This window comes from Pelobates fuscus, chromosome 10 (assembly GCF_036172605.1).
Source record: "Pelobates fuscus isolate aPelFus1 chromosome 10, aPelFus1.pri, whole genome shotgun sequence".
NCBI classification, from domain to species: domain Eukaryota; kingdom Metazoa; phylum Chordata; class Amphibia; order Anura; family Pelobatidae; genus Pelobates; species Pelobates fuscus.
Genome location: NC_086326.1, coordinates 46,214,348 through 46,227,379, shown reverse-complemented (window position 1 = coordinate 46,227,379; position 13,032 = coordinate 46,214,348). Strand labels below are relative to the sequence as shown.

The 13,032-nt window shown below is 46.3% G+C and overlaps 1 protein-coding gene across 1 annotated transcript in view; it reads left to right on the top strand.

Moving 5' to 3' along the window:
- The window catches only part of LRRC27 (leucine rich repeat containing 27), a 54,012-nt gene that overhangs the window by 28,429 nt on the left and 12,551 nt on the right, over positions 1-13,032 (top strand). The window contains exon 6 of the mRNA XM_063435334.1: positions 12,121-12,355. Within this exon, the coding sequence (XP_063291404.1) occupies positions 12,121-12,355 (235 nt within the window). The remainder of the gene's footprint in view (positions 1-12,120; positions 12,356-13,032) is intronic.

Below are 13,032 nucleotides of genomic sequence, written 5' to 3'. Positions count from 1 at the left end.
ACTTAGTTAAAGGTCTCTCTAGAGATGCGGTCGTCTCACCTAGAGAGTAGAGGAAAGAATTGGCTGCTGCTGTAATCCGTGTGGTAAGAAACAGATTACTAACATGATTAGCATGGAATATTAAAAGTAGTGTATCGGTTTCCCATAACTAAGCACTGTGTGAGAGATGTTAATGACACTAATTTAGGCAGCACGAGAGGTACTCTTGTCTCCCGATTCGGAGAGACCTTGAGACTAAGTGACCGCTATGGTGCTAACGGGTATTTCTCCCGTAATAGGCCAATGGTGGAGAGTCGGCACTGAAGAGTGATCAGATGTTTAGTCTGGTCTATGTTCTGTATCGCTTACTAGATTGCCTCTTAAGTTGGTGTCTGCCGTTAGTGTGTCAGTTTCCCATAACTACGCACTGTTTGGGAAAGGTTAATGACACTCGATTGGGCAGCACGAGAGATATCCTTGTCTCCCAGTTCGAAGAGACCTTTAGTCTGCGTGGCCGCTTTGGTGCTAACGGGTATTTCTCCCGTGATGGGCCAATAGTGGGGAGTCGGCACTGGAGAGTGATCAGATGTTTAGTCTGGTCTATGTACCGTGTCGCTTTCTGGATTACCTCTTAGTTTGGTGCCTGCCGTTACGGGTACCACTATCCGTCATATATCGTCATATGATGTTAGCGGCTAGTTGGGCGGCCCAAATACTTTCGTCAGAGAGTTTCCTATAGCCAGTCATAGAGGTTTAGAGCAGGAGAAAGACAGAAAGATGCCTTCGAGGGCATCCGTTATAGTAAAGCAGGGGTGAAGGTAATTTGCTAGCGAGGGAAGTAAAGTCTTGGTAGAAGTAGCAGAGTAGTAGGATAATTAAATAATGTGTGGAGACCATCGGTCGGTCAATCAAATACACTATTTTATTGCTGACCCAAGAGCCCTGGTGCCTTGGTTGGTATCCCGAACAATCAAAGAATTTGTTTGGAGTTGTCTCAGGAGCAGTTAGGTGTACAGCGTATCTGATTTAGTTTAGAATAATGTCGGAAAGACATATAGACATATATAAAGGTCTTTCCGACATTATTCTAAACTAAATCAGATACGCTGTACACCTAACTGCTCCTGAGACAACTCCAAACAAATTCTTTGATTGTTCGGGATACCAACCAAGGCACCAGGGCTCTTGGGTCAGCAATAAAATAGTGTATTTGATTGACCGACCGATGGTCTCCACACATTATTTAATTATCCTACTACTCTGCTACTTCTACCAAGACTTTACTTCCCTCGCTAGCAAATTACCTTCACCCCTGCTTTACTATAACGGATGCCCTCGAAGGCATCTTTCTGTCTTTCTCCTGCTCTAAACCTCTATGACTAGCTATAGGAAACTCTCTGACGAAAGTATTTGGGCCGCCCAACTAGCCTCTAACATCATATGACGATATATGACGGATAGTGGTACCCGTAACGGCAGGCACCAAACTAAGAGGTAATCCAGAAAGCGACACGGTACATAGACCAGACTAAACATCTGATCACTCTCCAGTGCCGACTCCCCACTATTGGCCCATCACGGGAGAAATACCCGTTAGCACCAAAGCGGCCACGCAGTCTAAAGGTCTCTTCGAACTGGGAGACAAGGATATCTCTCGTGCTGCCCAATCGAGTGTCATTAACCTTTCCCAAACAGTGCGTAGTTATGGGAAACTGACACACTAACGGCAGACACCAACTTAAGAGGCAATCTAGTAAGCGATACAGAACATAGACCAGACTAAACATCTGATCACTCTTCAGTGCCGACTCTCCGCCATTGGCCTATTACGGGAGAAATACCCGTTAGCACCATAGCGGTGCCTTAGTCTCAAGGTCTCTCCGAATCGGGAGACAAGAGTACCTCTCGTGCTGCCTAAATTAGTGTCATTAACATCTCTCACACAGTGCTTAGTTATGGGAAACCGATACACTACTTTTAATATTCCATGCTAATCATGTTAGTAATCTGTTTCTTACCACACGGATTACAGCAGCAGCCAATTCTTTCCTCTACTCTCTAGGTGAGACGACCGCATCTCTAGAGAGACCTTTAACTAAGTATTCACTCCCAATAGCCTCTCACGGCTTAGAACCACTAACTAATCCCTGAGAGGATACAGTGAAAAAGAATAACCACTTATATGTGCTCTGGGAGAAAAACAGCCTTACCCGGAACACTTGTTGACAAATAACTGTGGTTAAAATACATTGCACTATACAAGGTGATCTGACATCGGTATTCATTCACTTGGAATACCTGGTGATAGAGTAAATTGGCTATATACGTATTACGTTACACATGGTGCACACTTGTATCCATCCCAATGGAAGTACTAGAAAGTAGCGAAATATCTGTTCTCTGGAAAGGGCTTTGATACATTACCTTATCCGAAACATTTATTGTTGTATTTACCTGGTTACAAGTGCATTACGCCACACATTTTTGACACTTGTCTCCATCTAAAGTGTAGGAAGTTATTCCACTTGTAGACCCATACTAGAGGAATAACGATATCTGTGCACACAGTGTTGGATCATCACACAACCTGCGTCCACATTTTATGTTGTGTCTTCCCCTTAATGTCTCCCCCCCTACCTACACACCCCGATTTTTTCTGTGCTAGTAAGTCTGGATGCTAGCTGAGAGCTAGCCATCATACTGCTGCAATTTAAATTGGTGACTGTTTACGTTAGGATCGTTTATTTCCCTATTAAAGTATTATGTTTTAACACTTTTTTGCTTCAGTACACCAAAGTCTTTTGGGAAAAATAACCCTAAGAACTTTTGGCTCCTAACAATTTAGGAAGATCTTGTCTGAAACTAACATCCCTATATTAGGAAAATCATAAGGACAGTCTCAAATCCCCCCAGTGGATCAAAAGTTAGCTGGAGGTCCCTTTATGACCGACCGCAAGCACAATTTCCTGCCCAAAACAGTTCCATAGATTTGGGCTGTGCGGCCGGTCAATTTCATGCCGAAAAAACGACTAAGTCCCATTTCAAACGGGACTTAGTCTCTGGAGCTGAAAAACGAAGTGTAGGAGAAGGTAAGGGTCAGCGGTGTTCGGTAAAATGTCTAGCCGATTTCAGTTCCATGAATTTGGCTACACATACCGCTGACCTCGTTCGAATGAACAAAGATGGCCGCCGCCACGTGTTCGTTTGTCGAATGGCGGCCACTTCGAATACTTCGGCACTTCGGCTGCATCCGAAGTGCCCATTTAAAGCTGCAGCACTGTTCCAAATTATTTAAAGGGACAGTCTTATAAAATCCAATCTGCTAAAAGAGTCTTTAACAGGTAATACCTTCCAGGGGTCATAGTCATGAGGCAGGAGGCTGGCAAATAGGCTTCTCCACAACAAAGCGGCGAAGGGCACTTCGTCACATCTGCCATTTAGGAGTTAAATCCCTTTGTTTATGAACCCTAGTCACACCTCCCTGCATGTGACTTGCACAGCCTTCCATAAACACTTCCTGTAAAGAGAGCCCTATTTAGGCTTTCCTTATTGCAAGTTCTGTTTAATTAAGATTTTCTTATCCCCTGCTATGTTAATAGCTTGCTAGACTATGCAAGAGCCTCCTGTATGTGATTAAAGTTCAATTTAGAGATTGAGATACGATTATTTAAGGTAAATTACATCTGTTTGAAAGTTAAACCAGTTGTTTTTTTTTTTTCATGCAAGCTCTGTCAATCATAGCCAGGGGAGGTGTGGCTAGGGCTGCATAAACAGAAACAAAGTGATTTAACTCCTAAATGACAGTGAATTTAGCAGTGAAATTGCAGGGGAATGATCTATACACTAAAACTGCTTTATTTAGCTAAAGTAATTTAGGTGACTATAGTGTTCCTTTAATGTATTGGGTTGTGATTTTCAAACACAACCTGTTATTTCAATGAGACAAATTGAAGAGCTGAGCTTTTGAGAATTACTGACTGATGGTGTAACTGCTGGTACCCCTATTTACTCCTATAATATCTTAAAGCATAGAAGGACTGGCCATACAGATATCTTTATCAAAAATATTATATAATTGGTAGAGTCTCTCTATTTAAAATGTATAAATAATTGAGAATAGAATAAATAGGGATTAGAAAGCAATACGTTTGTCTCTATTATTTAAAATATTTTATTGAATATAAATGAATATAGATATATAAAAACTTAATAATCCGTTAATATATTAAAAAGCATAGTATATAGAAGTAAATGAATATATGATTGCAATACAAAGTATAAGTATAACATACCCTTTTTGATTGTACAGGTAATCACACAGTCTCAGTTTCCTTCAAAGAAAGTCTGTCCAGTATTGGTCAAGCAGGCATATATATAGTATATATATGTACTGTAGTCATTGCTGCCGCTCAGTGATGGGAGTGAGTGCAGGACTTATCTTTCTGCATTTGTATCCATTTTTTGTATCACTCAGCCTTGTTACAATGCAGCCGCCCATCCCAGGTGTTCCCTATTAAGGGTTAATAATATATAGGGGTGTATATAAAAAATACCCCTTTCTGTCTTATTAGAGATCTTTGCCAGAAGCTCAAGGAAGCAAGGTGAATGGTTAGAGTTAGGACCCACCTTGGGGGGGTCTGCCTTGACGTAGGCAGGTGGGCTTATCCTCTCATGGCCATTGGAGGTAACTAAAAAAAAAACTCAATTTGTTTAAAAATACATGGGGATTAAGGAGAGAGCGCAGGTAACTTGTTTTTCTTTTGGTTTTTAATATATATAGTATAGCATTTCTAGTTACTACAGGTATGGGTTAGTTATACCTCTTTGGGTTAAAAACTGTTCATATGTAAAAATTAAAAGAAAATCATCCTTATCAGTCTATTGTCATGACCTAGACATCTTAATTATTATTTGGACCAAAACTTAAGGTTGACGTAGGCAAGACCTTGACTTGTTGTCACATTCATCTAGGACAGTGATGGCGAACCTTTTTGAGCCCGAGTGCCCAAACCGCAATACATGCCAACTTTTTTTTCCTTAAAGTGCCAACACGGCAATTGCGTGTGTGTGTGGGGGGGAGGTGTGCGTGTTGTATGTGTAAATGAGGGGTGCTGTGTGTGTGTGTGATTGAGGGGTGCTGTGTGTGTGTATGAGGGGTGCTGTGTGTGTGTATGAGGGGTGCTCTGTGTGTGTATGAGGGGGGTGCTGTGTGTGTGTATGAGGGGGGTGCTGTGTGTGTGTATGAGGGGGGTGCTGTGTGTGTGTGTATGAGGGGGGTGCTGTGTGTGTGTGGTATGAGGGGGGTGCTGTGTGTGTGTGTATGAGGGGGGTGCTGTGTGTGTGTGTATGAGGGGGGTGCTGTGTGTGTGCATGAGGGGGGTGCTGTGTCGTGTGTTATGAGGGGAGTGCTGTGTGTGTGTATGAGGGGGGTGCTTGTGTGTGTGGGGGGGGTGCTGTGTGTGTGTGTGTGGGGGGGGGGGGTGCTGTGTGTGGGGGGGGTGCTGTGTGTGGGGGGGTGGCTGTGTGTGTGTGTGGGGGGGGGTGCTGTGTGCTGTGTGGGGGTGCTGTGTGTGTGTGGGGGGGGGTGCGTGTGTGTGTGGGTGGGGGGGTGCTGTGTGTGTGTGGGGTGGGGGGTGCTGTGTGTGTGTGGGGGGGTGCTGTGTGGTGTGGGGTGGTGTGTGTGTGTGGGGGAGGGGGGGGTGCTGTTGTGTGGGGGTGTGCTGTGTGTGTGTGTGGTGTGGGGGGGGTGCTGTGTGTGTGTGGGGGGGGGGTGCTGGGTGTGTGTGTGGGGGGGTGCTGGGTGTGTGGGGGGTGCTGGGTGTGTGTGTGGGGGGGTGCTGGGTGTGTGGGGGGGTGCTGGGTGTGTGGGGGGGTGCTGGGTGTGTGGGGGGGGTGCTGTGTGTGTGTGGGTGGGGGGGCTGCTGTGTGTGTGGGGGGGGGCGGGGTGCTGGGTGTGTGTGGGGGGGCTGCTGGGTGTGTGTGGGGGGGGTGCTGGGTGTGTGTGTGGGGGGGGGGTGGGGTGTGTGGAGGGGTGCAGTGTGTGTGTGGGGGGGGTGTGTGTGTGTGTGTGTGGGGTGGTGTGTGGGGGGGTGCGTGTGTGTGGGGGTGGTGTGTGTGGGGGCGTGCTGTGTGTGGGGGGGTGCTGTGTGTGTGGGGTGGTGTGGGGGGGGGAGCTGTGTGTGGGGGGGGTGTGGGTGTTGTGTGTGTGTGGTGTGGGGGGGGTGCTGGGTGTGTGTGTGTGTGGGTGGGGGGGGTGCTGGGTGTGTGTGAGAGGGGTGCTGTGCTGTGGGGGGTAAGGGGTACTGGGGGGGTAGGGGTACTGTGTGGAAGGGGGGGTACTGTTTGTGGGGGAGTAGGGGTACTGTTTGTGGGGAGTAGGGGTACTGCTGGGGGGTGGGGGTGCTGCTGGGGGGGGGGGGGGTGGGGTTGCTGCTGGGGGGTGGGGTGTTTCTGTGGTGGGTAGGGGTGGTTCTGTGGTGGGTAGGGGTGGTGCTGTGGTGGGTAGGGGTGGTGCTGTGGTGGGTAGGGGTGGTGCTGTGGGGGTAGGGGTGGTGCTGTGGGGGTTGGGGTGGTGCTGGGGGTTGGGGTGGTTGCTGTGGGGGTTGGGGTGGTGCTGTGGGGGGTGGGGTGGTGCTGTGGGGGTGGTGGAGGTGGGTGCGGTGGGTGGTGCTGTGGGGGGTAGGGTGGTGCTGTGGGGAGTAGGGTGGTGCTGTGGGGGGGTAGGGGTGGTGCTGTGGGGGTAGGGTGCTGCTGGGGGGGTGGGTAGGGGTGGTGCTGTGGTGGGTAGGGTGCTGCTGTGGGGTGGTGCTGTGGTGGGTAGGGGTGGTGCTGGGGGGGTAGGGTGCTGCTGGGGGGTGGGGTGGGGGGTAGGGGTGGTGCTGTGGTGGGTAGGGGTGGTGCTGGGGGGTGGGGTGCTGCAGGGGGGGTAAGGGTACTTCTGGGGGGTAGGGGTGGTGCTGTGGTGGGTAGGGGTGGTGCTGTGGTGGGTAGGGGTGGTGCTGTGGTGGGTAGGGGTGGTGCTGGGGGGGTAGGGGTGCTGCTGCTGGGGGGTAGGGGTGGTGCTGTGGTGGGTAGGGTGCTGTGGTGGGTAGGGGTGGTGCTGTGGGGGGGTAGGGTGCTGGGGTGGGGTGCTGCAGGGGGGGTAAGGGTACTTCTGGGGGGTAGGGGTGCTGCTGGGGGGGTAAGGGTACTTCTGGGGGGGTAGGGGTGGTGTGTTAGTATCCCACCCCCCTCCTTCTTACCTTCAATGAAGTGTGGGGGGGGGGGACACAGCCATCCCTGGTGGTCCGGTGGTGGTAAGTACTGCAGGGGGAGGGATCTGTGTAGCAGCTCCCCTGTCCTCCCGCGCGATGCAGTGTGGAGCGTTGCCATGGTAACGCTCGGCAACGCTCCACACAGCATCGCGCGGGAGGAAAGGGGGAGCTGCTACACAGATCCCTCCCCCTGCCTCCCGACCCGGAAGCAGAATAGGCGCCTGCCGTTTCGGGCAGGCAGGCAGGCGCCTATTCTGCAGTGATGGCGGACCTGTGGCCGCGTGCCCACAGAGAGGGCTCGGCGTGCCACCTGTGGCACGCGTGCCATAGGTTCGCCATCACTGATCTAGGACAAGGTGGTATCTTAAAGTCTAAACATTCTATGCACTGAATCTGGGTAAGAGGTAATTTATTAAAGAAACATGCTACAGATAACAAAATAAAATGTAGCAGTGTAAAGTTTATTATACCTGTAATTACCTATCACAATTGACTAAGATAAAAGTATTAAATGTTAACATTTCATTTGATACAAAGATCAAAACCACTTCCAGAGTTTAAGTAACGTAAAGTTCACAACAAGTGGTTTATACGCAAACTGTGTAAGATACATTTCCCCCTCCTTTTGGGGTGTAGCATGGTACCTTTTTAATCATTTGGATATATCTAAAATGTGAGATTTTGTTTTTTGAATTTAGCAGCGTGAATAAATCAGTGTATACCAATGTTAACTGGGGAATGTCGCCTCTCAAAAAGTTCAATAAACTATATTTACATTAGTATTACACATTTTTCTGTTTCAGTTTGGCGTTCAGCCTTATTCCTTAAGAGCGTCTGTTTTGTTGTGAGTGCTTGTGTACGAGTTATTTTACATACTGTCTCTTATTAAGAATATATATTTTTTTAAATTTGCCAACCTAAAACACATAATTATAAATAGAGAACCTGTTCAGAATCCGAGTCTTGCTCTGAACAGACAATGTTAAACTCCCATGGACTACAGAACATTAAAATCACTAGAATTCAATATGGAATTCCTGTTTATATGCTATGTTAGCTAAGACAATATCTTGGAGTATTCCTGCTCTCTTGATTTATAGATTTGCGTATAGTATATATTGAATTAATTCTGCAAAATAACGCCAGAAATGGTAATTGCCTTCTTTTGTCTTCAGCCAAAATCAGAGCTGCCTATGTTTCACTGCTTGTCTGCAAATGTCTAAAGATTTCAGACAATGTATTCTTGCCTTTCTTCAGACCTCTGAGAACCTGGCAGCTTCTAAATCTACTTTGATAATGTGGATAAGATCAAGTATTGTGTCGGCCTACAAATAGAAAGCGCGGAAGAAAACACTTCTGTCAGTGAAAGATTTGCAGAGCCACTACACTGATAAACATGTTACTGCAAATTAGACGTCCTGGAAGATGCAGCCTTTGGCTGGAAGGCTGGAAAGGCTTACTAGCCGCAGTTAGTCTTAATTTAAACTCACTACATACCGCAGTTTTGCTGTCACACGGTATGTTAAGGGGAAAAAAATGTGTCTTAAAATTAATCGATACTCAATACATTGTTAAACACGGATCTGTACACACCAGTCAATTATTGCTAGTGCATGGACTTAAATGTAACCAAACATGTTATGGTGGGGAAAAAGTGATTGAAAACCCCTTCCACCTGAAGTCAGTGGATAGTCAATACATGTTAAAAACAGATCTGCAGGGGGGGGGCGGAGCCAGCACCCAAGCAGGATAGTCGCACAGCACTGCTGCTCCGTGCATCGAGCCGAAAAACGCTGCCCAGAGGTGATAAATACCGGCTCACCAGCTCACCAAAGATGGGGCACGGACTCCCTGTATCATGGGGAAGAAAAACAAAAAACAGTGGCCAGATCCGAGCGCAGGATCTGGAGTGCAGCCACGCGGCCGGCAAATCCTAAGATGGCGCCGGAGGCTTACACCTCCCAATCCTCAGACGAGGATAGCCACTACACTGAACCCTCCATACTGAGCCGAGGGCGCCAGACACCTCAGGGACCCCTGGATCAGGGAGACTCCGCACCAGCCACCAAAGCGGATATCAAAGCCCTGGTGAAAGAAATCAAGATCATGTTTCAGGCAGATATGGCAATGGTGAGGGAGGATATTGCTACGCTAACCAACAGGGTGGCAGCAGTGGAGGAGAGCGCGAAGGTACAACGCTGGCGCAAAATGCCACAGATGCCGCACTGAACGCCCTACGCAAGCAGTGTGCCGACCAGCAAGCACAACTGGCGGACATGGAAGACAGGCACAAGGCACGGAACCTGAGGGTTCGGGGAGTACCAGAGACCATCTCTGGCACCGAACTGCCACATTTCTGCCGACGGTTCATCGCCACGCTGCTGACACCACGGCAAGCGAAGCAGGTAATGATTGACTCCTGCTTCAGGCTCTCCAGGGCGACCTCTATGCCACAAGAAGGAGTTAGCGACGTCCTGATAAAATTTGTGAGAGACTCTGACCGAGGAATACTTATGGGGGCTACGAGAGACTCTCCCACAGTGCCGTTTGAAGGGGCACAACTAGCATTTTACAGAGACTATTCAAGACACACTATACAGTGGAGGAAATCGTTTCGTCAGGTCACACAACTACTACGGGATCAAGCCATCCCCTACAAGTGGGGCCCACGCAGACTACAAGCGGACAAGGCTGGCGTGACATTTAAGCTACTACACACTTCTGAAATACCGGCATTCCTCAGATCATTGGGCATACCGGCGCAAGCAGCACAAGAAACAGCTCGACCACCTTGGACTGTGGCAGATATCACCCCCTTTGTGCCCAGAGGAGAGAGTCCGCAAGTTGCTTCCCTGCCTACCTGATACAGTTACAGCCACGCAAGTTCCATGTATCTCTACCTGTTGTAGACAGCAGGAGCACCAACAGTTCCCTGGACTGTTAATCCCCCTTCTTAGATAACTTCCTCCCACTGACTCCGTAAGCTACGGCTCAGGTTATATGACCAAGTTAATTCCCCCCCCCCCCCCCCTTATTTTGAGTGCACAAAGCAGAGTTAATATTGCCCGTATCCCTCACACTCGGTAAGCGAATACAGCTTTTTCGCTCAATTATAGCACTAAGCCCTATGCCCAGGTCCATCAGGACCCATGCCAGGTACCCACACTTATAGACGTGCCTTAGGCACAAGCCACATATACCATGCCACTACTAAGCATATGGGCACCCACAGCACTAACCGAGCTTCACCAGCAGATCACCCTCCCAGATATGCCATTCGTTAATGCCACACGTAAATTCACAATAACGAGCATAAGGGCACCCACTGCCGTAGGAAAGGAGCCCCCCTGCACATCACCAAACCCCGCAGGAGAACAGGAAAGAGAGGGCTGTAAAAGCTATTAAAACTATAAAAATGGATAGTCCCCGCAACATGTTGAAATTACTGTGTTGTTTGTTCATTATATTGCCAAACATGTAATATTGTAACATCATGCTTTATCCACAAAAATAAAGAATGTAAAAAACAAACAAAAAAAAAACAGATCTGCACACACCAGTCAAGCCATAAGTCTTGCTTTTCCCACAGAAATCTCAAATTTGCAGTGATGTTACTATGGAAAGGGATTCTGGGTGGGCATATGCAAATTGCTTTATACACCAGCTTTGAAACACAACTCAGGAAGTGATGCAAAGCCAGTGAACCACTCATGGACAGTTGTTTCATTGTTAAAGCTATTGAGGCTTTGCATTACTTGCGGAGCACAAACCAAGAAAGTTATGGTGGTTGTATACAGCAAACATACACTCCAAGGAATCCATGTTTAAATGGAATAATGAGCCAATAAACTTTGTTAAACTAGTTTGCATATGCCCACCAAGAATACCTTGCAGTAGTAATCTCACTGCAAATTCGAGATTTTTTGGAAAAGCAAGTCTTATGGCTTAACTGGTGTGTGCAGATCTGTGTTTAACAATGTATTGACTATCCACTGACTTTAGGTGGAAGGGGCTTTTAATCACTTTTTCCCCACCATAAAATTTTTGGTTTGTGTACATAGTTTTCTTGTTTTATTTAAGTCCATGCAGCAGCAATAATTGTCCAGCCAATCACGTGTGTTAATAGGTAAGCATGTTTAAAAATTCAGTGCCAACAGCTTCACTAATACATATGTAAGATGAGGATTTTGATGCAAAGTCTAAAGGGGGAAAAATCAAGTAGAAACTCGCTCTTCCTTTAAAGGAGGGATTGGATAGAACATATATTTGGACCATCCCGTTGGAAAATTTATGGTAAGGCACATTTTATTTATTTATCTAAATGTTCACAAAAAGGTTCGAGAAACATATGTACGTTTCTCCAGCCGTTTTGTTTTAAGAACTTAGGCTTAGAACGTCAGCAGACCAGAAGACTTTCAGAGAGCGGATATTGAAGGGGACAGGCCGAAACGGTGCTGGAGAGGAGTCTCTGGGGCTAAACCGTTCATGAACAGTTTAACCTCTAAAAGTAAGTCCATGTCAGGGACATTGTTATGGTCCTTTAAACGTGTTCCTTTCAATGGATTGTGTATTTTAATTGCATACAATGATACTGCATGTGTTTAGGTGCTCCTGTGTTATCATTCAGATACGTACAGGTTGTTTGATTTTGGTGGAAACAGAGTTTGCGTAGTTAAGCGGAAATACAAATTTTGCTATTGCATTCTTTTTTTTTTTCTGCATGCCGTTGCTATTAATATTAACATTTTGTTTTTTATTCCATTTTCTAGCACATATGCATCAATAGCAATGTGAGCAAACATTTAAAAGCCGTATTATATTTCACTGTATGTTTAGCTTACTAACCATTTTACATGGTGCACTGATTTTTTTTTTTTTTTTATTCCAGCAGAAATGGAGTTTGTTGAGAAGCTGAAACTAAGTGAACTGAAAAATAGCGTGGATATGTCGGATGAATGCGAAAGTGATGAAGAGAGAATTAGGTTTGAGATGCTAAAAAATAGACTTAAACAGCAAGAAATGGAGGAAATCGTTGAAAATCTCACATTAGGCCTTCAAGCTATACCGCATGTAACCCGTGACCAAATAAGAAAGGAAAAAGGTGGCTTTCTCACCGAATTAAGGTGAAGTTTGTCATGGTTGTTACTAGACATGTACATTCGTTTTCGTATAAATCGATTTTGTCCGAATTTTTTTTTTTTTTCATATTCGTTTACTAAATGAAAGGGCAAATGCCGAATGCATTACCGTTTCGTTACTTTAATAGACTCCGTGCTGCAGAGGGATTAACCCCCACCGGTCATGGGTGGGCACCAGGGGGACATTAGGTCCCCCCTTTATTTATTAAGGGTCCCCATCCACTGCTCAATTTGTTTAGGCGACATGCCACTACTCGCGGCATGCCGCGAGTAGGGGCATGCGAGAGGATTTAACCTCTCTTTTATTAATATGGGGGTCATAGTGACCCCCATAGGTTTTAATGTAGGGGTGAGGGTAGGAATGGTTATTTATTACAAGGAGGGAGCTGGTAGCGCTACCGGCTCCCTCCTTACTTTTTTTTAATTAATAAAATAAAACTTATTTTTTAACTAATTTTATCCGAAAATGAATGCTTTGTGGACGAAATTCGGGTTTGATTAATTAAATTTATATTTAGTATGAAATTATTCGTTCAATACGAAAATTTCCCTGGTGCACATGTCTAGTTATTACACTTTTTCTATTTTAATTCCTATAATATATACTACATACTGTCAGTGAAAGGGATTTATATAGGATAAATGCTAACAGGATTGTGATG